The sequence below is a fragment of the Linepithema humile genome, chromosome 6 (genome assembly GCF_040581485.1).
Source record: "Linepithema humile isolate Giens D197 chromosome 6, Lhum_UNIL_v1.0, whole genome shotgun sequence".
In the NCBI taxonomy this organism is placed as follows: domain Eukaryota; kingdom Metazoa; phylum Arthropoda; class Insecta; order Hymenoptera; family Formicidae; genus Linepithema; species Linepithema humile.
This window is the reverse complement of record NC_090133.1, coordinates 23,490,202-23,518,050: the sequence shown is the minus strand read 5'-3', so window position 1 is coordinate 23,518,050 and position 27,849 is coordinate 23,490,202. Positions and strand designations below refer to the sequence as shown.

The 27,849-nt window shown below is 35.2% G+C and overlaps 2 protein-coding genes, 1 long non-coding RNA gene and 1 pseudogene across 14 annotated transcripts in view; 2 read left to right on the top strand and 2 right to left on the bottom strand.

The window, feature by feature from the left end:
* Nucleotides 1-12,775, bottom strand: part of slo (calcium-activated potassium channel slo) — a 93,320-nt gene extending 80,545 nt beyond the window's left edge. For 4 of the 11 annotated variants that reach the window (XM_012375691.2, XM_067356695.1, XM_012375817.2 and 1 more), the window contains exon 1: nucleotides 11,121-12,773. In XM_012375691.2, coding sequence (XP_012231114.1) covers nucleotides 11,121-11,423 — 303 coding nt within the window. In that variant the 5' untranslated portion in view covers nucleotides 11,424-12,773. Of the gene's footprint in view, nucleotides 1-11,120 lie in introns of all 11 variants that reach the window. The other 7 variants (XM_067356700.1, XM_012375598.2, XM_067356693.1 and 4 more) reach the window with 4 other exon arrangements.
* On the bottom strand, nucleotides 215-11,106 carry LOC137000387 (uncharacterized). 2 transcript variants are annotated; one of them, XR_010890640.1, is made up of 2 exons: nucleotides 5,581-11,106; nucleotides 215-3,904 (listed from the first exon to the last, which is right to left on the bottom strand). It is a non-coding gene; the product is annotated as an uncharacterized lncRNA (long non-coding RNA). The 2 variants fall into 2 exon arrangements; XR_010890639.1 differs by lacking the exon at nucleotides 5,581-11,106 and adding an exon at nucleotides 4,009-5,572.
* Nucleotides 12,776-14,464: 1,689 nt separating the features above from the next.
* Ggamma30A (guanine nucleotide-binding protein subunit gamma-e) lies at nucleotides 14,465-26,546 on the top strand. Its single transcript, XM_012376080.2, has 3 exons — nucleotides 14,465-14,482; nucleotides 19,567-19,783; nucleotides 24,450-26,546. Exons 2-3 carry the CDS (start codon nucleotides 19,671-19,673, stop codon nucleotides 24,553-24,555), a joined length of 219 nt encoding a protein of 72 aa, XP_012231503.2. The 5' UTR covers nucleotides 14,465-14,482; nucleotides 19,567-19,670; the 3' UTR covers nucleotides 24,556-26,546.
* On the top strand, nucleotides 15,999-18,873 carry LOC105677449 (hemolymph lipopolysaccharide-binding protein-like; annotated as a pseudogene).
* Nucleotides 26,547-27,849: the final 1,303 nt, after the last annotated feature.

Sequence of the window (27,849 nt, the reverse complement as noted above, 5' to 3'; positions counted from 1 at the left end):
TCAGTAATAAAAGCAGATGTGTAGAAATAAATTGCGATTTAGATAATGTATGAAATTAATTAGTTTCAGTTAATTAGAACAGTCGCAATAACGGCCTCTGCGGCATTCCGCGTGCTAATTCTCTTTTAGTATATAATTTCGCAACAAAATTTATTAATATTTTAACATGTTTTTTAATAAAATACCTTTGTATATATAAATAATTTCTACTCTCTTATTGTTACGAATTGCAGTTTTGCTTTTTATTTATTGTTGAAAGTTACTTAACAATTTAATGAATTTATATGCAATGTTAAACATAACACATTATTTTTATACCATATTTTACGTAGCTAATTACAGCGTACGTATATAGCGATACAGGTCGCCGAAACTAATGTGCATTCTGAAGCTCATCAAAAAAGGATACTGCGGATTTTTTGCAACTATGCAATACTGGCTCACTGGTTACCGTGACGATCAATTGAACGTTCGCATAGCGGGCCGGGGACGCGCATTGTTCCGCCTTTGTGAATTCGGTTATGAAAAAAAATGTGGGGCAGTGCAAGAATATGGATTCCGCTTACAAGAACGACTAACGATATATTAAATCACAGTTCGATTCGATTTCGCATACTCCAATTTTACCATTTTCGCAACGCGGCATGCAGCTGCGAACGACATCCCATACGGAGGAGTGGAGAGGGAATTTAAAACCGAGTGCAGTCAAGCAGGATAGCTGGGCGGTAAATTAAAAGTAGGTTTACACGCAAGTATCGATTAAAGCATTTTGTGCTCACATTTCGTTGGAAAAAGGACATCAAAAGTAATAATTTGTCGTGACAAATGGCTGGATTTAAAGTGCCGTTGATACTGATATATTTTTATGCTTGATATTTGCGTTTGACTTAAGCGATATCGGAACGACGGTAAACGTATCTGTGAGATAATATTGATCGGTGAATTCGTAGTATTATTTGAGAATACGCGTTACATATAGAATAATGTAAAATAATATTTTATAACTCTTCTATTATTCTCGCTCTGAACAAATTTATAACGCGAATTCTCGATACACGGATACCTTTATCTCCAGCTTTGATCAAATTATTAAAACGGAACGTCAAATTTTGGCACATATCATTTTCTTTCTAGGAATATTATAATGTGAGAGAACGCGTATTATATGTTTTATTATGTATCGTGTTATTCAAGAGGATTTGAACGCAAAACACAAACAGTACACAATGATTTGTGTACGTGAGGCAAGCAATAGGCATTTTGAAATGTCCGGGCGTAACCGATCGACTTCTGCTAAGCGAGAAGAATAATATTACATGAACCGGCTACGAATTCAAAACCATTAGCGTTCGAGATCATCGCGAGTTTTTTGCGGAGTCGTTTGTATATTATTCTTACAACTAGCATTTTTATTAATATTATTTATTCCATTTGTTTATTCTGAAATCTTATCTCTTCTATATCTAGAATATCTTTTATCAAACACTATGATAATTATTATAATTATCACCTTTCTTCTACTTTTGTTACTATTTGTTACTCTTATTTTTTGTTTTACTCAACCTATCAACCTACCAATCATCATCAGATGATAATAAACATGTGCGCATGTATAAACATTGACGATCTAATTCTCTTTTTTACGACGTCATGACCTTCCGTGACGATGGTTTAAATTGCGGAAAAGCGCATGGAAACCCAATTTCGCGAAGCACCGGATATCACGTACAACAGCTGTAACCCAGTTTCGACGGACGGACATGCGTCTCACCGTGCGCAACACGACGTGAATGAAGGCTGTTGTGTCACGATCCACCGTTGTCTCGGTGTTCTTTCCTTTTTTATCTTTTTGGTTTTTTTATATTACGCTACTTTTTTGGTTTTTTTTTTTTTTTTTTTTACCGACCGTTCTACCGCTTTTTTCAAGACTACTCTCACGTAATTCTAGCGAATACTTCACCTCCAAACGACTCGAGGAGAGCTGTAGAAATCTCATTTCTTGTTTTGCGCCACGTACTTCGCCAATAATCGTGTTGTACAGACACGCGAGAGAAACTATTTTGCTACTTAGACGATGTTGCTACTTTGCGACAATAGAATAAATGCGACTGTCTTTGCATTAAATTTGTAAGCTCAGCTTCTATGAATAAAGAACAAGAAAACATTTACTGCTCTTGATCAAAGAAAATATGAGGGATTTATTGCAAATATGACTTTTTAATATACAAAAAAATACTGCTTTGGAAATTATTGGAATTCTCAGATACTAATTATAATTTTGCTAAGAAATTCGGTAAACTTCAGCTACTACTGTTTGACATAACCATAATGTGCATTGTTTGTGCGCGTTAGAAGCATTCAATTTATCGCACAATGAAGAAGTTAACTAACTGGCGAGTTTGTACATTACCATCAGTTCCACAGACGATCAACTCCTAAAGCGATAAGCGAGCAATGCAGTGCTTACTTGAAAATCGATATGGTTGTTTACCTAAGTTACAGCGCATGAACATTACTGCGCGACAGCGCATATTTAACTTACTTTCCATATTATATTTCTATATGATCACGTTTTCTATCTTGCTAAAATCGGTTAACACGCGCAACGCTATACTGAAATAACATCCGTAGTTTTATCACAGCAGATTATCGATTTTGATAGCCACGAGGCGTTGAAAATATTTATGCATAAAAGGAATACGGATAAAAATCAGATTTTCCACTTTCTCTAAGTTTACAAACAAAAAAAAAACGGATAAAAATTTATCTACCTTTTTTTGTAAAATAGAAATTTTAGATTCTTTAATCGTACAAATGTTTATTCTTTCTTTTGATTTTTCTCGCTCGGTATTAAACAATATCCGATTGAATATGAATAATTCAATGCGTTCGATCCATCATGGGTCAGTAGTATTTTTACACGGATCGTTCGAACATTTACGAACTCGTTCGCTGCGTGTCGGGAATTCAGGTCCGAACCTGATCTACGTACGCGACCGTTCAGCGGATGCCAAAATCTGAAAGTACGAGCGAGCCGAGAGCCCCTAAGCGCGTCACTTGACAGCTGCATAACGCAAGGTTACACGATCATGCATGTGGATTATGATCTGCGTCTACGTATTGCAGGTCGGTTTAATTTTACATGCGTCGAAATGCGCGAGTGTCACGTTAGCCTAGCGTCGCACTCTTCAAAAGATCGGAGGGCGCCGTCTTCCAGAAATTTAGTATCGTCGGATGCCCAAACCGAAATTAGATCCGCCATTGCGCGCATCTTATCAATAATTACCCATTTCCCTCGGATATGAGAGCCGCCCGGATATATTCGAATGATAACGGTGCCGCTGTTATACGACGCGGAGGGGAGGACCGATCCTTGTACTGTAGTTTTAGTTAGAGTTAAACCTGGAGTAACTCTACGGTTAGCCAAGCAATTACAAGGATTTTCTAGTTAATCTTGTCTTAGTTCAGGAATCAATGTTGAATGCACATACGTTTAAATGTGTCGGAAGCGGATGTATTTAATGCGCCACCCGACCTTCTAATGCAAAACCGCGGTACAGCCGCTTTCTAACGAGACTGGGTGAGGCGCGACATCCGATGAGACGGCGCGCGGTGTTTGCAGTCTCTTGGATTTCAATATCAATGTTTAATCTAATAATATATTTTATGAAACAATCGCAATATTATATAATTTACATTATAATTAAAAATGCTCATGCATTTGAAATTTTATAGCTACAGGAAAAGGAATATTTTTTGCAATCGTACATTTTTTATATCGCAAAACGAATTATAGCTAGACGTCGTCCTTGCTCCGACAGAAATAGATGAATGTTCTGTGAAACTCCTTTTCCTTCCGCTCCTCGCGCCGTCGCACTGATATGATAGAAGCTCTTCACTCAACCTGAAAAAAAAACTGCTTGGCCTGGCGGTTTCGTTTTGCGACACTTGGTGTATCGATCGCGCCAGGTAGGTTGGTCATGCTGAATTAAATATAACAATGAGTACCTTGCGAGACGGCTGCGACGGATATTCTGTAACTCAATAAGTCCTAATGCGAGAAATAAGACTCGCCTTGTCGGCTTGGTGTCGCAATTCTGGCTTCGCACATCTTACTCGATTATGATATAAAATTTTTTATTCTTATATTATGTTATTTTAATTAACAAATTTATGTTTATAACGCGCATATTAAAATGATTTTCGATTTCCCAGGCCTCAATACAAAGAAATACTATTTCTGTTCGTTTTCTTTGATTCTATTCCAAAAATCATCTTTTATCGAGTCCAAAAAACGTATCGTCTCGAGGATTCTCTTTATGTGCTCTTCGCATACATGTTCATGTATCTCGGCCATTCTAAGTTAGGAACGAGTATATAAAAAGACAATTGATCCTGTAACTATATACATATATATATAAGTATATATATATATATATATATATATATATATATATGTATAAAGCAAAAACAGCACGAAACGAGATTCAAAGAAATAATTCAGCAGTTCGAGAGTGGGCAGTCGGAAAAACAATTTCTCTCTTTATTGTCAGTTGGATACTTTTTCTGATATCTCGACAAAAATGTCTGCAATCAATACTGTTATCATTATTATTTGACACCACAAATATAACTAGATTTCATTGCACGATGTTACATGAAATTACCTCATTGTCAAATTATTGATATTTTTTCCAAATAATTTTTACATTTTATTTATGCTGGCATTCATAATATGCTGGCTAAATAATGTCTTTATGCATATTTTCTCTTGATATTAACAATCTATTTTAGACTTTTATACAACTGCGTTCAAATGAAAAAAGATTTCGAATTATGGATTTTCAGAAAATATTAAGAATGGAACTTTGCTCTCTGAAATTTTTCAATATCGATATCGCATCCTCGAACTTTTGTGTTAACTATTTCATTCCTCTCCGGAAAAAGTTTAGCGTGCCAAATTCCGCGAGCGTGAAACGTTCTCAGCTATAATACGAGCGTGACATTCCTTTCTAACGCTTAACACAAGAAAAAAAATAGCTAGTATACTGTCCGTGACCTCAGTAAAATGTGGAAGTTTCATTTCAGTAATACATAGTTGCACACAGAATATCTCAGCTTTAAGTGCAATTAAACTGTAACTGCGGACTTTTTCGTCAATTTGTAATCGACTTTTCTTCAATGGAATTTGATTACATTTATTCGCTTCCATAATAGTTTAATGCTGTTCGTTATTTTAATTTTTTTGCCAAAAAAAAAAGAGAGTTATTTAATCAATCTTTACATAAAAATTTTATTAAAATAACGTTTACTTGACATTAATTATAATTATAATTATAAAATAAATGTTTCCTTAACCTGATTACTCTTGAAGCTAAATATGTATAAAATTTTCAATTGCTTCTAATTCAAAAGCAATCATGTCCTTTATTTTTATAAAAAGATCGATGTAAAATTCATCAGAGGAATCGTATACGGAAGAAACTACGAGAGGTACCTAAGATATTCTGTATATACGTATATACATAAACATACGGCTGGGATATCGATCGTATCTTTGTAGTGCTGAATTAAACATACCCGCGTTCAGGCAAGACGACATCAGTTGTCCTGTAACTCGGTGAGCTTCAACGGAAGTGAGACACAAACTTGAGAACCGATACAGTTACTCGACGACAACAGCATGACCAACGCCCGATGGTTCGCCCGCATTACATCGCGTCCACGCTGAAGTAACTTTTATCGTGGATAATGTTATCTCCGCGTGCGGTTACCGCGAAGGTAAATGTCAACGTTATTGATGGCTAAAGTGCACCGATGTGACGCGATCGCGGACTTATCTCCCATGTCAACGCGGTGAATTTTTTAGAGATAGATCGACAAGCATTCAATCGCCGAAAATAATTGTTTCGCAATTTTTTTGCACATTAGATCGTGCGGATACATTTCAATGTTGTTGTTCCCTTCTGTTTTCTTATCTTTTTTCCGCTTTTTTATCTCTTTCTATTTGCGTGCAATGTTCGCAATGACGTAATTTCGTGATATTCTGACTTTCCTAGCAATTCCGCTTCGTTACCCATTTTCATCGATGAAAGTAAGCGTACCAAATTGATACGTTAGGAGCCGATTTTACGAAATTGGTTTAGATATTAAATGGAGTTTGAAGAATGAATCTTGTAACGAATTGTGACTAACATACATAATTAATTTTAATTTAATTGTTGAGAAACGTTTAACAATATCTTTATGGTATAAAGCTACTATAATTATCATTTCAAATATTAACGATTAAAAACGATAATTCTCGACATTGTCTAATGTTAAAACCTTGAAATATTGTTTACTTATGTACAAATATTGACGAACTATAAGTACATATTAATATTTTAGAAGAATCACTAGTGTTATTAATAAAAACTGAGAGAAGGAAATATTAATGTCCTGGTAGGATTCTTCTACCTCGAGCTGCAAAATGACATTAGTTGTTCTAGCTCCAAAGTATTGATGTTATCGTGACCTACTATCCTATTTCCTTTGCAGAATACTGCGCATGCATTTTAACAAGCGACAGTATTTTAACAAGCAACATTACGATGAACGTCTTTTACCGCATCTTTCGATAACAGATATATCTGTGTTATTCGTAACATATATTTATGCGCGCACGACAAATCGAAATGTATGCGAACCAAACGTAAAATATGAAACATGTAAGTATTATACTGTTACAAAGAGATTTTAAATTTATTGGCTTTCTTTTCTATTTTCGATATTCGTGGATTTACTTGTAACTATTTCAAGACCTCTGAATAATGGAAGTATTTCATCGATCATATTACAAAACACAAGATAAATTTATTAAATTATATTTTATTATATTATACACAAACAGATGACAAAAAGATATAGAGAAAAGAAATTCTCTTGACAGATTAGCTTACTTTTTATCTTTTATCATTCATGCTATTTGTTGTAATAAAAATATTGAATTTTGCGTTTGCATGTAATATTTTGTGTGTAATTAAAATAATCTGATAAATTAAAATATATATACGATTTAAATTAAAATGATTTAACATAAACACACAGTATATTTTGCACGAAACAAAAATAATAATTATTACTGAATTATATATAAAGTAATCTCATTTGTAATTCATTTGCTTGAGTCTTTATACCGCATATTCCATGATAAATAAAGTGTCAACTGGAGTACGCCGCGCTTAAATTGGGACAAACTGAAGACATTAACTCGTAATATAAAAACAACACAGCGTATAACTCCGAAGTAGACCGTGCATCACGTAAACGAGAATCATGAATACATAATTCATATTGCTGTCTACCACCTGATCATTTGTTTGATTTTTCCACAAACGCTATTACTCTACCATACCCGAGAAATATAATTTCTACTATAAATTCCTACCATTATATTTCTACGTTTCATTTATGTGCGAGCTGCATTAAGAACTATCGGACAAAGTCCAGTTTAAAAAGTTCTTGCTGCTAACGCGTGTCGGACGATGTATGCGAGCGATGTATGCGCACAGTCAATGAGATAAAAAGTTGGCGATCAGCTTAAATATTCGAGGAGTTTTTGGCTTCTAAACAAGTATCTAACATGGATATCTGTCTTTACTATTCACGTGACAGCGCCAAAAAAATCAAAGCTGATATACCACAAAGAAACAGTTTTATGTTGCCCGCAAGCGTAACGAGTTCTCGCGCAAGAAAGCTAGAACTTAATATAATCGAGTAAAAATGTTTGAATATGAAATGTGACGTTAATGAGAAGGTTGTAGAGACAGTTATCGTTAACTCAAGCGGTAGAAAAATAGCATTATGTAGCAGGAATGATTTATTATGATCTTCTTGCGAAAGTAATATCTCTAAGCGAAGTAATGTAGAGCGAAGTAATGTCGCATCTTTATAATTTCTTGCGCCTACTAAAATAAAGCTGGAAATTGCTTCTAATCTCGTGCGACCCGAGGTCGTGACAAGTTTAGTTTCAATAGCGCCAGCGCGTGTCACGATCAGGTGCCAAAAATTATACTAAAGATGGTTTATGTCGTCAAACTTCCACGAATATGTGCGACCAAAATTTATATCGCTCAATTAGCATATGAATCGTATCTCGATAATCACGATGGTACTTGATCTTATCTAGAATTACACGAAAGCCATTGTCAGCATTTTAATATCGTTCAAAAACGTATAAATCTTGTCACTTCCATAAGAATATAGCAAGCACTGTCTCTCGAAACATAACTAATATTTTAAAATATTCTGTATTTAACATTTACCTAATTTTAGCAATCAGTACTATATTTAACACTTTTGCATAATTTTTCATAAAAATTTAATTAATTGATGGATTACACTATTCCGTAAAAAAATATATGTTCTTCTTTAACGTTTGCAACACACTAATTATTTCAACTAAATCTTATTCAAATTTATAAAAAGCAATCTTATACTTTTTTTATTTTCTGTTTTGTTTTCTATTTTACATTTTAAGCTTACATTTTGCAAGTGAAAATTGGAAAGTAAGATTCGAAAAAGCAAAAATAATTATCATCAATTTATATATTGCAGAAATAAATTCAGAAAATAAAGATTAGTTCCTCCACAGTTTTGCAACAAATTTGGCGTCGGTTCAGTTATAACGAATCTTCTTTATGACATTATCATTATGGCATAACGCAAACTCTGTTACCGGAGCTGTGAAACAGACTTCATTAAAGGGACTATAATGTAAAATGTTACAGAGTAGATATGTTGACCAGTGAGAAAGTTTCGCACAATATTCGGTCGCATAGTCTTTGTTATGAAGTGATAATGATTAACATCTCTCCTATAAAGTGAGAGAATTAAAAATTGTTCGTCAAACGCGATTATTTTTTAACAATTTAATCTATTGCGCTTCGAAAAAAATTTGCAATTAAAGAATTAAAGTCGACAAACTGCAGTTTAGAATCAAAGGAAGAATCGACTTTTGCACAGTTTATGATTTCAGATCGCAATTTATAAGTTATAATCTGATTACTAAACAAGCAAGAGTTACGAACTATTTAATATACAGAATATTAAAGTTTCATTATTATATTTATCAAATGAATCTCACTATCGGTGAGTTTTGTTATTAGTTGCGATTGAAATCCGAGATCGGAGATATAGCGGAGTTTCTCTTATTTGCAGCCAGAATTGTAATTGCTCAAACTTTGCGATTCGATCTTGCATGATCAACTGCAATCTGTCGTCTGACTCGGCAAGCAGGCCAAGTTTGCACAAGGACGTAATATCGATATCTTTACGTCAATGAAAAATGCGGGACAAGCACAAAATCCAATAATCTCGCTCTTTCGAGTTTTATCCCCAAATTCATTCTTCTTCAGCGAGCGGCAGAATTACGAGAGTCATATTGTTTCCTCATCGTAACCCCTGAAAACTATTCTAACATAACATCGCGAGCGTAAATCGTACCGTCGCTACATCTTCCCGATTTATACTCCCGATAGGACGCGAGCCCCTTACGGGCTGGCTATAAAATTTGAATAAAGCTATTCGTAAATTGGGCGCAGCCTTCTCGCCCGACTTAACGTAGTTAGGAGCGTGAGCTAGGGTGCAAGAAGTATTCTCCGAGGGTATAAAAAGAAGATGGCCGAAGGGTAGCTATTCGAGGAACAAATTTGCTCGCATTCCTAGGGCCTTTCAAAGAATCCGATTGGGGATTGGCAGGAAAAAAAACCTAGATTAGACATAATGGCAAGGAAAACACACTTCGGGGATGGAACACGCACTGCGTAGAAATCACCCCTCTACTTCGAGACCAACGCCGTGTCTGGTTCCACGAACGAAAACTGGGTCACCGGCCACGTACCGACTCTTGTACGAGCTCGAGGCTAGAAATCTCGTGTGGGCGCACGCGCGCGTACACGTGTAAGTGGCCGCGAGTCTACGTGTATACACGTTTCGCTAACAGTTCTCACCCTGTGGCACGTCCGGGACGCGCGACGCCAATTTTCGTGTTCCGGTGAAGGATATCGCGCCGCATGGTACGAACGGGAACAAGTCTCCGACGAAATTTTTGCCGTCGTATCATTCGATAGAGTTAGATCAAGATCGAACTTTGAAACTGAATCAGATTTAAAGGACAATTTAATGCCGACCCAAATTTTCGGTAATGGCGTATCGTGACTGGCACGAATCCGCGCGGAACAGTTTTAATTTGTATTCTCTCTCAACGCTCTTATCGGATTTTCCTTGAAATCATTTTTCCGGCGTACGATCTATTTAGCCGAATCGTATTTATTTCCTAGAAGTGCGATTACGGAAATTTAATAATATTATGACGGAAAAGTATTATCAAATTTGATAAATGTAATTTTGCTGCAATAAGCTTCGAATTCGAATTAAATTTTTAATCAAAATTTTTACTTGTAATTACATTAACAGTTGGAAATTTAAAATACATAATTTAGAAATTAATATTAAATTCTTATAAATGCTAACGGATATAAACATTATTCTACATATGAGAAAATTCCTTTTTATATTTGTCTTTTAATAGTCCACTCAAAAATAATATTTTTATGTACAGAAGGAGAACCTGTTGTTCTTCTGTGACGTATTGTGTTCCATTAAAATTCAACATAAAGAATCGAGAGAGAAAATATGGTAGAGCTCGAAATTAAGATATCTGTGAGATACACAGGTGATAATAAGAAAGAATAATAAGAAACAGAAAACAAATATAATATATGTACTAAATTTTTGAAAAATTCAAATAAAAAATATTATATATATATTTTTCCACGGATTTTTATATATAATAAATTATTATTTTAATGATATTGTAATTATTATTAATTCAATACCGCAGTAATCTCTAATAAAGTTCATTCAGGAATGAAGAATACATGTACAACATATGTAGGTCACGCCACTGTGTAAAAATCAATTTACCTTTAAAATCGATAATTTTAAAAACATGATAAATATTACGTAGCATAATATATGCCAAGTACTTCTATCGTTGCTACCTCGTACGTCGAGAACGGCTTTAACGCGCAGGAGATAGCTTAGTAATCGTAACAGGATAAAAACTGCACACTCACCAGGATACGTCCAGTGGTGGTCTGTCCGGAAATCAGCTCGCCGGCCCAGTCCTTGGCCTCGGTCATAAAAGTCCCCTCGAACTCCTTGCCCTGGCGGGCCGTCTTCTGTTCCTTCTGCTTCGGGTCATTTGGAGATAGTTCGGGCTCCTTGCGACAGCAGAGGAAGGCGAACGCACGCCAGAGGAGCACGATCAGCAGCCCGGCGAGGAAGGTGAAGATGCTCGACAGCAGGAAGCACCACCATTTCCGCTCCTTGAGGCAGTCGTCTACCGGGGGCTGCTCGGTCGTCCCTTCGGTCGTCATCCCGGCGGATCTCTGCTGCCCCCGGATCACACATTCACCGGCGGCTATCACAATCAACGGCAGCTGCGGCAGCTAGTAGGGCGCACTTTATACGCTTCATAATTTCGCGCCGCCTCCGGGGGTGCGCGACGCGCTACAAGGACCCGTGCACGGTCCGCTTTCGCGTCCTCGCGGCACCAGTAACCACGAGCTTTTGTCAGCGCGCGCTGGCTGGAGAACCGAAATCTTTCTTTTTCTCTCTTTTTCTCTCCTCTCTCCTGCCACGCACACCCGCTGGCGCTCCGAATCTGTCCTTCTCTCTATCTCTATCTCTCTCCCCCTCTTTCTCTCTCTCCCTCTCTCTCTCTCTCTCTCTCCCTCTCTCTCTCTCTCTCTCTCGCGCGCACTCTCACCCTCTCAATCTCTCTTTCACCCCCTCTCGCACTCTCCCTTTTTGTTCTCTCACTCTCTTACGCTCGTTTCTCCGAGTTTCTTTTATATGTCTGTATCCACTTGCTCCGAAAATGCTTCCTTCTTTCGTAAGCGCCTTCCTCCGAGGATCACTCAGTCACAGCGATCACTGTCGTCCTGGCGACGCATAGTCCGACCGAGAATACGTTCTCCTCCACGAGTTTAGTCAGATATAGACGCGTGTCGATATTTCCGTTGAGTACACGAGCACCACCAATCCAAATTTGACGTTCTCGTCCTTGGCGAACGCACTACGTTTCCTGTTCCAGTTATCAGTAATCAGCCGTGGATCCGTCCTTTTGGCGAAAAATCGCACCGCGATTTATCCTCACCAAGCTCGGCGGCAGCTACTGCCGCCGCCGTTGATTCCGCAGGTATCGGTTCCAATCGGAGAAAGAGAATCGGAGCAACAGAAAACAATAGGAAAAAAACAACCCACTGACACCACTGTCGCGTATTACATACGCGCGCGTGTACGAGTACACAAATATGCACGACGGATGCTTTCGTTTTTCCGCCGTTTATGTGTTCTTATATTTATTTATGTAGACTTATATCTTTTTCCGTTTTACTTTTCCTTTTTTATAATATAATTGTGCATATAGAATGTGGATGTAATAAACACGGCTCGCGAGCGCGTACGCGATGAAACGCGAGGAAATCACGCGACTACGATGCGGACTATTTTTCTCTATCTGTGGCCGCACGCCCGCTCCTCTTAACCTAATCGGCTGAGCACCACCGACGGCCACGACGACGACGACGACGACGAGGACGACCGAGTGTCCCGACGACCATACCACTGCTCCGCAGCAATCAATACGCAACAATGGACCGGGACCAATAAGCTCGGAGCTTTTCCTGACGTAGACGCACGCTCTCTCGCAAGCTCACCTCCCACCACATTTGCGAGCGACGGCGCCGCGCATTTCGTGGCCGCGGCTGCGCTAAAACGGGCATAACTACTTACGTAGGTTTACGTTGTTGCTTAGAGCACGACGAGATATGCGCGCGACCAAGCGCGCGGGATTATTTAATTAAATTCCGCATTGTCCACATTTGTGCAAATAATTCTACTAGTTTCTAGTACACCCAAACTCTTGCCTTGAGTTGATGTTGAAATTATATAAACAAATGTTTATCACAAAATGTGTAAATTAGCATTTTAATAATAAAAAATTGATTGCGCATAACTAAATTATTTTTGCTATTACAATGTTTTTATGTAAATTAATTAAAAACTTATTTTTGAGTCGGCATACAGCGCGTGCACATTGATATATAAAGATAGAAAAATTAATACACTGATAAAGAGAATAATAAATGTTACGCGACTTGTCTATATATAATATATAAAGATAGCAATATATATTATTTTAAAACGAGGATTATCTTTGAATAAACGATGAAGGTTTTAAATTTTATTTACGCACGTATGTGCATTTGCACATGCTGCATGCTGATATAAAAATTAATTTTTAATCAATTTATATGAAAATATTGTAGTAACAACAATAACTTGAAATCAGCTATACTAATTGTAATGAATTTTTTTTATTATTTAAATGTTAATATACATATTCAGTTCTAAATAATTGGAATTTTAATTATTTTGTTAAATTAAGTAAATTTATGTTCTCAAATTAATTTTCTTTATAGAAAACACTATTTTAAATGTTATTTTCTACTAATTCTATTTTTTAACTTTTATGAATATCTTTTAATATAAATCAATATATAAAATTATTAAGAATGTTATTATAGATGTAACTGATTTATTTTTATGAAAACATTTACTATATATTTTACAAAATTTTTAAAAATTTAACTTTGACAATAAATATTTTGACATTAGAGACCTGCGTTAGCGACATTTTAGTAGCTCAAGTAAAACTCAGTCGCTGCTGGTAGATGGCATATGCTATCAGCTAGCCGGAGTAAAGAAAAGCCTGAGACCTGCTATCCCTCCACGGGATAGCTTATTGATTCTTGATTGATACTGCTATCTGCATTTATTTCAGACTTGAAACTACATAGTCAAATTTCTTTTTCTACACTGCCGACAAACAATACTGCTATTTTGTGCTATATACAACATGTGCTACATTCACAAATTGTGAATTATGAGAATAAAAACAGTGTACATATTTAATCACATAACACAGTGCAATATAATTCTAATTATAAAATAAATACATATGCCTTGCAACTAATAAATAAAATAAAAAAGTACTTATCGTTATTAAATGTAAATCACTGTGATGCTGATTAATCATGCAAACTTTGTCAATGCAAATTTTGCTGTGATGTCTTACAAATAGAAATAGATTTATTTTTTTATATACGATTTTTAAATTTAATTATGTTTTAATTTTACATATATAAAAATCGGTTATCAGAGACATACATTCGCATTGATTTAAATTCAACCGTGCGTTTATTTCTATATAGGTAAGTGTATGTAGACGCATATGAGGACGATTGTGGAGGTATCTATGTAAAAATTACCGTTAAATTAGATTGTTCAGATTTTTCAAGGCTTCAGTAAGCAAATCGCGAAACCCGCTAACCGGACACCTCACCGCAGAATTTCTCTGTTCGTCGACGAGGTGAGTAGTATACTTCGATTCATTCCACAATATATTTTTCACAGTTTCTAGTCAATTAAACAATTGTAATGCGATTGCAAATCGATCTGAGCATAAAACAATCCTAAAATTGTTACTGTTATTATATAACGGAGAATTAGTTAGATATAAGAAATTGCAAATTGTAGAAGAAGTCTGAAGAAACACTCTGTATATTTTACATTATTTTTAAATCTATTCTTTTAATAATATTAAAATAAAACAAATTAACCGACGCGATACGCAACAACGGAATTGTTTACAAGTTTATCTGTAAAATACAAAGTACATTCAAATTATAACAGCGTTTAAAATAGTTATTTAACAAATAATTATTTATGTACATAAACTTTTACTCGTTTTTTTAATGCAAATATTTAATAAAAGAATCGAATATTTTTACTTAATAACTATAAATATTAAAAGTTGTAACTTTTTACTGAATATTTTAAAGTTTCTATGTGCATAATATTACATAATAATATTTTACGTGAAATATTTTGTAAATAATAAATAACAAATGAATAATTACTTACCTTAAAGCTGCTTCGCCGACACCCGACGTTTTTCCTGAGTTTCTTCCTCTTCTCAATTTTTCTTACAGTCCTTTAAGGCACTCACACACATTTTCGACGCGAATATGATAAATTGTATGATGTTTTAAACGGCACTCCTGATACGTACTTTATCATTCGGACAAAGTGAAACGGAAATATCGTCGTACGGATTACGCATTCGACACTGCCGCGTCCGTAACAAGTAACGATAAAAAGAATGAGATTGAAAATTACAGGAAATAATAAGGATAGCATTATTGAGGAGGATAACGCGCTAATATGGAACAATTTGCTCTGTACGAGGTGTCGCCGTGCAAACCATAAAAGTGTAATAAACATATCAAGGATAAAGTCGTGCCAATTCCGATTTCGATTTGGACCTTGATATATTTTTTGCATCCTTATTATGCGCACATTGACATCTCGTACAAGGTAGATCGTTCCGCGAGATGTCCTTTCCAATAGTGCTTTATCATTTCTCATAGTTTTTTATTTTACTCTATCCATCGTTTGTTATACGGACGCGGTAGTGTTGAGCGTGTAATCCGTGCGATGATATTTGAGTTTTATTTTGTCCGAATGATAAAGTTTGCGTCAAAAGTTTCGTTTAAAATATCGTGCGATTTTCGTATTTGTGTCGTGAATCCACATGAGTGCTTTGAAGGACTGCAAAAAGGACTGAGAAGAAGAGGAGATTCAGGAAGAATACCGGGCGGAACAATTTTAAAATAAGAATTGCTTTAAATCAATAAAGTCCATTTTTTATGATAAAATGTGTGATGTTGGGAGTCCTAGCGAAAATCCTGTTGCTATAATTTGCTTCCTGTTATTAAATTGATAAATATGTAGTAATATGGGGTCAGTGGAATGTGAATCTTAGATCAATAAAATCAAGAGCTTTTATTTTATGTTTAATTAACGAAAGAAATGATTTATTACAGATGTATTTCGATATAAGAATCACGCAACCGTGCGTCACGTCTACTTAATCGTTATTTACTTCTCGGACTCTATTTTTCTCGCTATCGCGCATCAAAACAACTACTCGGCTCAATCACGACTTTCTGTCCGATCGAACCTTGAGTTTGATCCACCTGCCAAAATAATAGCACATAAACATGTATCAAAAGTACAATATACCGATGGCTAACGGAAAACGCGTTTCTATAATAAAATATATTTTCTAGCGTAAAAGACACAATTATAGAGGCTAGACGACATCACTTATAATATGTTTGTATTATAACATTTTTCATAATGCACGTGTTAAAGAACATAAATGAAAAGACGTACAATGGATAATTTAAAGTCAGATAAGATTTAAAAAAGTTTTCACTGAAAAAAGTTACATCTGCAACTTTTGTAAACATATCAAAATACATATTGGATTGTGCAATAAATAATTTTGGATTTTTTAAATAAATCAGTTTTAAAATAAATCTATTTTTTGTCGGGCAATACGCTGTTTTGATTCACGTAAATTAAATATTTGTTTGTAGAAGTTGTAATTAAATTTCACCATATCACAATGTTTTTACATTGCGTAAAAATTTACTGCGTAAAAAACATTAACATCATTATTGGAAAATACAAAATTACATATTATACAAATAGAATTTTTTTTTATTTTTATGTTATCCATATACATATGTGTGTGTTTTTGTTGATTACAATAATATCAAATTAATATCACGAGCAGGCGCCGCGGTATTTTTCATCTGAAGGGGCAAAATTTATAAAGGGGATACATAATACATTCATAATATATATATGTATATGTATGTAACTCTATTTAAACACCATATAATAGGCCACTCAGTGGGTGGGTTAAATGTGCGAAAAATATGCACAGATTTTTTGCTCTAATTAACTTAATGCGCTTAATTTTCTTCGTTATATAGTGTACTTCAATTAAACGAGTAAATAGTCAAAAAAAAGGAAAAAGAAAAAAAAGAAGAAAGAAAGAAAAGAAAAATAACTCATTTTTCCACCTTTGATGTAAATATTTAATGCTCAATATTTTCGGTCATGAAATCTGAAGAAAACAGAATAATTTCAAGGGGGCGTAGCCCCCCTGAATTATCTCTACGTGGTCACCCTCTCTGCCCCCCCCCCCCCATTTCCGCGGCGCCTGATCACGGGAATATCCTGTTAAGAGGACAATCTTGTACTTCCCCGCCGATGACAGCATTTTATCTTATCGTGTAATATATAAAAGCATGTGTCTCTTAATTTGAAACATTTGTTTCTGAGTCGCACTGTTAGCATAATAACTTAATAATTATGTGGCAATATACGTTGGTGATGTTTTTGTATATAACAACAACATATTGTAAGGCATCCAAAGTCTCAGAAACTGATACGGTGATTAATACAGGTAAATCAATAAAAAAATAATTGCAATATTTTATTTTGATAGTTTAACGAAAATTGAGATTGCGCATAAATGTTTATACCGACAATTTAATTCTGTCATTATATTGGATATTGAATCAAATATCTTTTTTTCATTATATTGTGTTTCTTTTCTTTGTTTAATAAATTTAAAAATATTGAACCGTATAATATAGAAATATTTTTTTAATTGGTTAATTATTAAAAAAATGTATTAATTATAATTACTGCTATAATATTTTGTTAAACAGATTCCTCAGCATGTCACTTTTATTAAAGAACTAAAGAGAAGTAACTGTTTTATAAATTTATTAAAATTAACTATTAAATATTCTAATATATAAATATATTCCAATTTGCTGTAAAATATAAATACTTTTCTACAGCTTCAGGCAAATTATTAGGAATAAATGGAAATTTGACTCCACAACAAATTATTTACGTCTATGGTCCGCAACAATGGAAAACACAAAATGGTGTCAATCTCATAGAAAAAGCAGAAAACGATTTTCTCATCACACCTGGCATTGGTGCTCATAAATTTCATAATCGCAAATTGCCATGGTACAAGGCTCGTAAAATTTGCATCCAAGAAGGAGGTGAGTTCTTAACAGAAATTACATTGAATGTCTCATTTCTACAACTAACAACGTTTTTAACATCAATAATACTTACTATAAATTGCCAAAAGTATATGGAAGGTTCGATTAAATTAGATGCGCAAAAATGAACACAAATAAGTGTTACTCACGTTTTTGTGTCATTAATAGTTAATTTCTAAGAATTAATATTAATTCTTAGAAATTAACTATTAACGAATTAATATTAATTCTTAATAACAGTAAAATCGCCTAACTTTATCGGTTTAACGTGAATTGACCTGTCAACGTAGGTCACTTGGCTATCATTAACTCCAATTCAGAGGAAAAAATTCTGCTTCGCTTGTTGGATGAGAATAAAGAAACTCAGGGATGGCTTGTGGTATACACGATATATACGATGAGGGCGATTGGAGCACAATTATGGATGAACCGTTGGAAACTGCAGGTTATTCAAAGTGGATACCTAATCAGCCTGACAATTATAACGGGGAACAGCATTGCGGAATCCTTGTAAAGGACGGTGGAATAGATGATCTCGAGTGCTCCACGGCAAACGTTTTCTTCTGCGAAATTAACTTCTGAATCAGCGAATCCTCATAAATCATAAATATGAGATCGTAATCGAACACTATAACATGTTTCGTAGTATTGTTCATCTCTGAAAATAATTAGCAGTATAAAAAAATCTTATAATCTCTTTCGTCGCGATATATATTAATCTACTTCATTCATTATGAAAATACAATTGACATATTTCCATTGTTACTGAAGTTGTATCGCATACCGTTACGATTTATTAAAGATTATAATTAATAGATGATTATACGCTATGTTATTAAGATTAAATTAATAATTTTTAATGACAATGCAAACGTGTAAATTGTGTGTTTGTGATTAATCGAGTTAATAAATTAATATTGCGATGAAAGAAATGAGGTCACAAGATTTATTTTTATACTAACGATTATTTCTAAGAACGTTGAATATTATCATAAAATATATATATAAAGTATATTAAAAAACAACGTTAAAAAACTAGAATCATCATTAAATAAAAATAAACAAAATAGAAATGTACATAGATAATTACAAAATATAAAAAATTAATTCTTTAAAATTAATATGTTTCTATCTTTCAATTGAAGGAATAAATTAAAAAAGAAAGATAATACATCTCGTTGTCTTCATTATTGAGGACCGAAAAGCAGAAGAATCAAAGAGAGATTTAATTGCGATTTAAAGATTAAAGGACATTTTATTATTTTTATAACTCGGTTCAATAACCCAGGTATGCAAATATACTGCATAAATTTAACTAGCCATATACTTCTTCTATATTTGTCATTACGTTCTTATTTGACGCGATCATTCACGTCAAATGACTCTGATCGATTTGCACTCGTGTTTCACGAACGATATATTGCAGTTTACTGTGATGACCTCTCGGATACTTTCGCGAGATCGTGTTTCCTCTTTCCCTCATTCTCGATGAGACATCGCGTTCGCGTTACAGGTAGTACACCCGATAGCGCTTTCTCAGCCGTCTTATTGATTTTCCCGTGGAGGCGCACGCGCTATTCCGCTCCCGATTGCGACAAGGGGGGTGCGGCTGTAACCATGGATCCCAGTGTACTCGCCACCATGGACAAGGACGCACTGAAGAAGCAGATCGAGAACATGAAGTACCAGGCGTCCATGGAACGGTGGCCCCTGTCAAAAAGCATCGCGGCGTAAGTGCATTGCGGCACCAGCCGAATCGTCACTTGCACCCGTTTAGCTGTTTATCGTTGTTCCTGCTTGCATATTATTTGCGAACTCCTCTGAGTATCTAGTAAGACGTCGACCATTCTCTCGTCAGAAATGTCCTAGAAATCTTGCAATTTCCACTGATCATGGATTCATCGGCGAATTTAAAATAAAGTTGTTGTCAGATATTGAAAATTAGACTGGGTTTTATTATTTTATTGTAGACTTTATATTATTTTAGACTTTTTTATTATTATATTTATGATACCGTTACATTTGAATCTTAAATTAATTTTTTTATTTATTAATAATTATTTAAAATGTATTGTTTATGTATATTAATCTTGTTGATATTATTATAATATTGTATATATTTATTTATTATAATTGCCGATAGCATGTGCATATGTATTGATATGTATCCTTAATATTTGGCTTGAAGATCACCTTAATGTTATATTTATTTATAAAACACCACAACTCAATTTTCCTTTAAGTGCATTTTATTGTGATTTATTTTAATCCCTCAAAAAATAATTGCTATTTATTTTTAATATAATTTAAGTGCGCACAATAAACAAGAAACATCATTATGAAGCAACCTCATTAAATTTCGTTAAATAATCTCGAAGTAGTTTGCATTTAGTTTTTATAGCATGAGTGTCGACTTGGTACAAGTTTCTTGGAACATTTTAAATATTTATGTATAAGATACATTACGCGAAAGCTATTTAATAGTGGTAGTTCCTAGTTCCTTAATAATCGACAATGTAATTTTCACTGGTGCGTAATCATAAAATTCTTCGCAAGTAAATGGATTCGTGTATAAACCTACGTAATGTTATAACCATGTAGTTATTCAAGGTTCAATTATACCTGCTTCAACAAATCATTCACCTCGATAGAAAATAATGTTAATAAAATTAAAAAAAAGTATTTAATTTTTACATACTAACACAATTTTGCTTAATTACGTGAAAAAATTTGACAAAAAATACGGCATTTAAAAATATTTGTAGCGAACATTTTATTAATATTACAATTGTCTTTCCAAATTTAAAAAATAAAAGAAACGCGATGTGCATTTATAACACACATTTGGCTATTATACACACAAATAGACAATATTTTATCAATAATAAAATTAAAATATTGTTTTACATTTATTAATTAATTATATTTGTCAAAGAATTATTCCTTTAATAAGTACACAATTTTTATTCTTACACGCAAAATGACAATAAATTACCTGTCAAAATTAAAATTATGTAAACTGAAACACACTTCTGATTATGACGTTAGTGTGTTCCGGTGTAGCACTGCTCTCGATCGCGTATAACTCGAAGCTGAATAAGTCCTCTCCTTTCCCAGATAAGTCATCTCACACATCTACGAAGCAATATATAATGTGTGGTCGCAGTCGCGCAGACTGCCGACACAGTCAAGGCTGAATTATGCTCGTGTCCCCGTATTATATGGAGGGACAGGATCTCCTTGGACAGTGCGCGCCCGCGTTAATCGCATTTTCGCGGCACGATCACTTTCAGAAAGACACATAGTATGAAACGCAAATATATGCGCGACGCGATACGAGGACAGCAAATCTAAGGCGGGAACGATTACGATGACTCAAAGCAACGATAATTGATGATCTAATTAGGCCGCGGCAGTCCCGATCGCGGCGATCGGTCTCTTAGCTTCGCGATTTTCTCACGCATAAACGAAAGGATGTAAAAAGAAAAGATAAAAACGTACAAGGATTATTTTTATATTTGCGACAGTTCGACGAGCAGTGCATCCTTCGTGTGTCGTGTTTCGGCTCACGATTACCGAATTATTGCGAGATTAAAATAAATAAATTGGCCGCAATCGGACAAAAAGCGAGCATCTCTAATCACTTGCGCCATGGCGTTTCGCAAGATCCGTCATTACATCAGCGCGACGAAAGGAAAGAGAAGGATCAGGAAGCGGGTGGAAACGTATTGTATTATCGGGGCGCGAGATTAGGTCGATCGGCGAGGGATAAAAAGAAAGGATGGCGGGGAAACGCGGAGGGACGGGAGCCGCTGCCTTTCACCGATCCGAGAAGTCTCTCGAGACCGCGGAAACTTTTTGCTTTCGCGCGCGATTCGCCTCGAAAATCGCGGCGGGAACCGGCCGTCGCGCCGTTAAAACGCGTACGGTTCCGCTTCGTTCCGCAAGCGGGAGCACACGCCGGAACACAGGTCGGCGCCTACTTCCCGCACGGGAAGTATTGGATCGTTCATTAGCGATGCGACACGACGGCTTCTCGTTAACAGTCGAATTCCGGTTTAATTAAGAAATCGAACCCGGCCGAGCCCAGCAGGACGGATCAAAATTGCCACGCGCAAAATATAGACGCCGGCTGGCGGCGGCGTTTTCTCGGTTCCTGAATTTAGGATGACCTCCTTTAAACTCGGCTGTACTCAACGCCTCTTGCCTGTTGCATTCATCGGTATGCAATGTGGGTCGTATTCTTCCGTTACGCTCTTATTTTCACAACACGTTATGGCGATCTTAATTAATTTGCAATACGTTGTAATTAAGATTTATTAAAGTTAATTACACTAAAATTATAAATGTAAACATTTTATATTAAAATTAACTTAATGGATAAGCTTTCATTTATACGTTAATAAAATTAAGCTTTTATGTAAAAAAGGAAAATTGTAGCCACTGCTTATCGTATTTTTTATTGCAGTTTTAAAATTAAATATACCTCGGCAATTGAATTTATATGTAAGTAGAATTTGAAGAGAAAAAATATCGTGTTTTATTTTAATTGAATATATATTTTTTTGGAATTTTATTTTAAAACTAGCAATGTCGTAAAATCAGACAATTTTTATTGTATCAAAAATTATATATTTATTAATCCAAAACTAATCAGTTTTAAGGAATATAAAGATTGTGTTGTTAACATGGGTGCCTCTTTCTGAGAATTTCACGGCGTAAATATAATATTGACAGCGTAAATGTTTAGTGGGACTGGAAATACTGGAATATCCCCGATATTTTTGTCAACCGGTAGTTTCACTCAATCTTCGTGCGTTAAATTGTGACATCCATTGGGCAGGCTATAAAGATAGACACGAAAGTGAGACAAACCATGATTTCGAGCGTGAACTGAACAGAATCGCATTTATTCCTGCGACAGATTTGCTCGACGGCACTTATTTGACATCGCGGTGGGGATCGCTCCGATTCCGACGACTGTCGTTCATTATATAAACGACAGCCGATAAATAATAGGCATCGCAGAATCGTGAATCGGTTACATTACGACACGGGTGCCGAGGAAGGTCGTTCACCCTCGTTTAAAAATTGCGCGACGGACCCTGATAAGTGAAAGTTCGCGATTCCCGCACGAACTCTGATAAATCAATACCAATCAAGCACGAGGTGCGATTATATTGTTAACGAAAAAAATTTACTTATAACGGTATAATGAATCAAGAAGATGATTCGAAGAAAATATTCCTCTACCTGCTATGCAGATTGTATGTAAGGAGCCGCATACTTTCTCTTATATTAAAGAAATTTTTTTAAATCTATTTTAAAAGTAAGTGCAATTTAAATCTTCTGAGTCTATACAATTTGTATACAGTGTGATTTTAATAAAAATTGGTCGAAAGATAAATAAGAAATGTTTTTCAACACATTTATTGAAAAATAAGTAGAATTACAAAGTAATCTTGGCGTGCTGACCTCGCTATCCATTCACATAGGTGCTACTATTATTATTTGAGATAAATGCTGCATATTTTCTACAGGAACGAAGCGCGTGTACGCCTGAGGGTTAAGTAACAATGTTAAGTATTTTTAATAAATTGTACAATTATGCAACAAAATACAGTGAAAGTTAAACTCTGTGCATGTAGCTAACAGAGCTGTCATATCCCGCGGGAAAGAATTCCGTGGATATTTCTTTGACGAACGTTTAGCAACAACAAAGTCCGAAAGCTTCGTGCCGTTGCCGGCCGCTTGCGCACGACTCTCCTTGAACGCAAAATCGGGCGCGCGAGTTCGAACCAAAGTCCCTTTCACCGACTTCTTCGCGTTGAAACAACCTGGTTGGCTGGCTGGCTCGCGAGCGGCCATAAACGCGGCCGGCCGGCTGTCGCTCCGCATGCGAAGGTGCAAACTTATCTAGCGATCTAGTAAATTGAAGGTAACATAACACTTCGCAGGACATTCTTCAGAAGATCCTGGAAAATGCGCGCCAGATCCTGTCGTGATTTTCGAGCGCGAGTAATGCACCGGCCATTGTCGTGTGTCATGTATACAATGTTGAAAGTAAAATAAATATTAAATAAAATATTTTTTATGAAGTATTTTAATCTTATAGATATTTTTTTATTCAACAAATGGATAAAAAATAATACGATTTAATTAGTTAATTAGCGAGAAAAATAATTTTTACACATTTAATAGTTATAATTGTAACAAGTTCTAAAAGTAAAATAACATGAAGTAAAGAATGAATTCTAGTAGAATGCATTACAATCGCATATTTATTGCGCCATTATTCTTAGGTAAGCCGTTAGAGTAGTAACGCATGCTGCTAGGCTGCAATTTCAGCATTACGCGAAACCGACATACGGCTGATCCTCTTCTTTTTCTTGACAGGATGCGGGAGTACGTGGAAGAGAACGAGAAGAATGATCCACTGATACACGCGCCCGACAAGAAGAACAATCCCTGGGCCGAGAAAGGCAAGTGCATAATCATGTAATCAGGACCAGAGCGGAGGAAGGGCAGCAGAAGAAGAAGGAAGCGTACATACAAACCGAGGAGGAGAGGAGTCGGTCATTTATTCGCAATAAGAAAAATCTTAGGCAGAGATTACGAAAAAGAGTAGGAGAATGAAGAGGAGGAAGACAAGTAGGAGGAAGAGGAAGAAATGCTGGGGAACGTCTGCTGCGTTTCGATCGCGGATCTACTCGATCGTCTAAGGATCGTCGACCGGCCGCCGAAATGGGAACGCATCTACGATTGATTTCGCAATGGACGAGATCCAGCAGAGTCGAATCGTTTATTGGACCGTTCCGTTCCTCCAGGACTATTTTTCCATCGCGCGGCGTGCGGCTTTCGACGCCAATTTTCAATTATTCGCATCGTTCTACGAAATATATCATCATCCTTCACTGATCGTGCCATTCGCGACGTAGTCGTTGCTCGTAAAGATATTTCGAAGCTCGAAATCAGTGCGTCGACCGGCTCATGGACACAAAATGAAAGGAAGAAGAACATAGGCATAAGAAAGAAATGAGTTGATGATTCGGTTGTGCGTTTTCGTCGTTTGATCGATTGTATCAAACGATTAATCATAATTCGTGTTCGAATTTAATCATTTTCACGTTCACAAAGTACCAAAGAAAAGTAGAAAAACAAAGAATCAAATGGAAGAAGAAAAAAATAAAGAAACCTATCACTTCCGCTTGGCAATCGTCTGGACCGAATCAAGCCGCCGCATGTCACGCGACGTCGTTGCACATCTAACTCGCCGATGCACTTGCCGTATAAAAACTCGCCCCATTCACGATCTATCATGAGAATGCAATTTACCCTAACTAATTTTACATATATATATATATATACATATAAATATATATATAACTTATTATATAAAACACACAGTTATTCCTATGATGATTATAATTACTGTTGTATGTACCTCTGTGCAAATTTCTTACGAAAATATAACAAGACCAGCGACAGAAATCCAAATCCTGTTCTCTGCTTTCGTTACTCGTCTCAGGGAAATGGTTACACGTGAAACATCACATCCAATGTCAATTTAACATTTGATTTTAATGGAATCATCAAACGCAATCAAAATCCCTGTCACGGTATTCCATTTAATTTTCTCTCTTATTGTTGCCTGACTAGTTGCTATCTGTTTCTACTGACTTTTATGACGTGCGGCGCTCGAGATTCTGAAACAACTGGATTTTTTAAATTTCTTACAAATCTACCTTTTATAATAAGATCTGCTACTATAATATGATATTTTATAAATGTTCTGCTACTAAAATTCATGATGCATATACGAGATTTTGCAATTACTAAATTTACTTGAATTTTTCATTAATCTATATATAATATATATGACGAGGTGTTTTATCGTATTGCTATTTTTATATACGAATAATTGATACAATGTGAACACATTTTGTTTAACAATTACTATTATAAAATAGACGATAATATTAACACGAGAATCTATCAAAAATGTTACAAATTTTTTAATCAATTTATATAAGAAAAGTACATGTATATTATTATGTGTAAAAAAAATCTCTAAATAAATTAATAAATTAATTCTTAAATATATAATATATCAAACCTAAAATATGTGATATATGATATACATATACATAGAAATCGCCGCTTGCAGATTCGAAGTTTATAATGTTTATTTCTTCTTTTGCAAAATCGTTGAAGCAATAGATCGTTTCACAAGGAACCTTCTAGAAGCTGATAGAATGTTTATGTAAACAGTAGCAGATCATACTAGCTAATTGTAAGAGCAAGCATCGATGTTTTGTCAAAACCTAACGATAAATGAATCATTATCGAGAGTTAAAATCGAGCGGTAAATAGTATCGTGAGTACTGAATGTTATGAGAGTCTTATTCTTCTTATTTGTATTTAATCTTTTATTTATGACTAGTCTGAAAACTTTTAAAAATATACATATACATATACATATTGAATCGCAAACACATCGTTTGTAACAATTCTTTACACAATCCAATCCCGCTTTACACATTTTTATTTTTACTTTTTCAACACCACGGATATTATTACAAAAATGAAAACACTTAAAATGCAAATATAAATTAATAAATCTATAAAGTTTAATTTATGAAATTATATTTAAAAAAAATTTTTTGATTGCTTTTATTATGACACCAAAGATGATTTTAAATTAGCTGTTTTATGTTCCCTTTTTACATGTTTTATGTATTCCTTTTTTAATGTAAAATCTACAGCGTATCTTGTTTCAAAATTTGTGGTATAATTTAAAAACTGTGCGAAAATACCATCAACAAAACACACCACAAGTTTTTAGACATAATACTTGATCCGTCCAGCACTACTGCCGTCTTAAATTTATCGAAATCTCATTCAAACGTAATTTATCTAAACCTCATTCAAATGATAGAAGAAGCTCGCAATTAGTTGCGCATCGTAATCGCCTTCGGACACTTTAAATCAGGGGTTTCCACACAGTCACGAGCGCATTGGGTAATCCACATTGACACGCGGAAAGAAACGTGGGAAATAACGTATAACAAATAACTCTCCGCAGAAGTAATTTTCGAAACCCGATAGTCGCGCTTATTACGACCGGCGGAAAGGGAAAGGGTTAATGACCGTTTCGCGGTTAAACTGCAACGCGCGCGCGGGTTGTCCGAGCAATTTGTATTTCTTTATAACGTTAATTATGTAGATACTTACGGATCGTTAGGATCGCCTAACGGTTGAGAGAAAGGAGTAATGAAGTATTTTCAGATGGCATATGAAAATTCTTGCACGAATGTAAATAAGGGACAAGGAAAAAAATGAAAAGCGTTGAAGACATGCGAGGGAGAATCGCAAGAGTCACTTTCGCTTTTTAGATGAGCGAGAAGATCCACAAACGAACGGCGCGTGCTCTCGCGACAATTAGCGCGACGCAAATAAGGATCCTTTTACTTTCGTTTCCTTCCTGCGAGTCATTGTGTGTGATTAATTCACGAAATGATTTAACGTAACGATAGAGCTCGTTACAAAGCGCAAACATTGAAATGTGAGCCAGTAAATGAATCGAATATTCTGAATACAAAAGAAGAATACAAATGAGACAAATTTTGAAGACCAAGTGTTGCTTAACGCATCATACACTTTTGTACTTTGGTTCTTAAATCATGTGATCGATTATTATATTACATTGCAGACGAAGAAAATAATGTTGCATTTTTTTCTATAATGCGTAAAACGACAATGAATCTTTTCGTACGCGTCCACAGAATATCTTCAA

Bases quoted from the DNA above. Each gene is read 5' to 3' on its own strand.
- Ggamma30A (XM_012376080.2), top strand. From the start codon at position 19,671: ATGGATCCCAGTGTACTCGCCACCATGGACAAGGACGCACTGAAGAAG. The intron at 19,784-24,449 runs GTAAGTGCATTG...TTTTCTTGACAG, and splicing joins CTGTCAAAAAGCATCGCGGC to GATGCGGGAGTACGTGGAAG.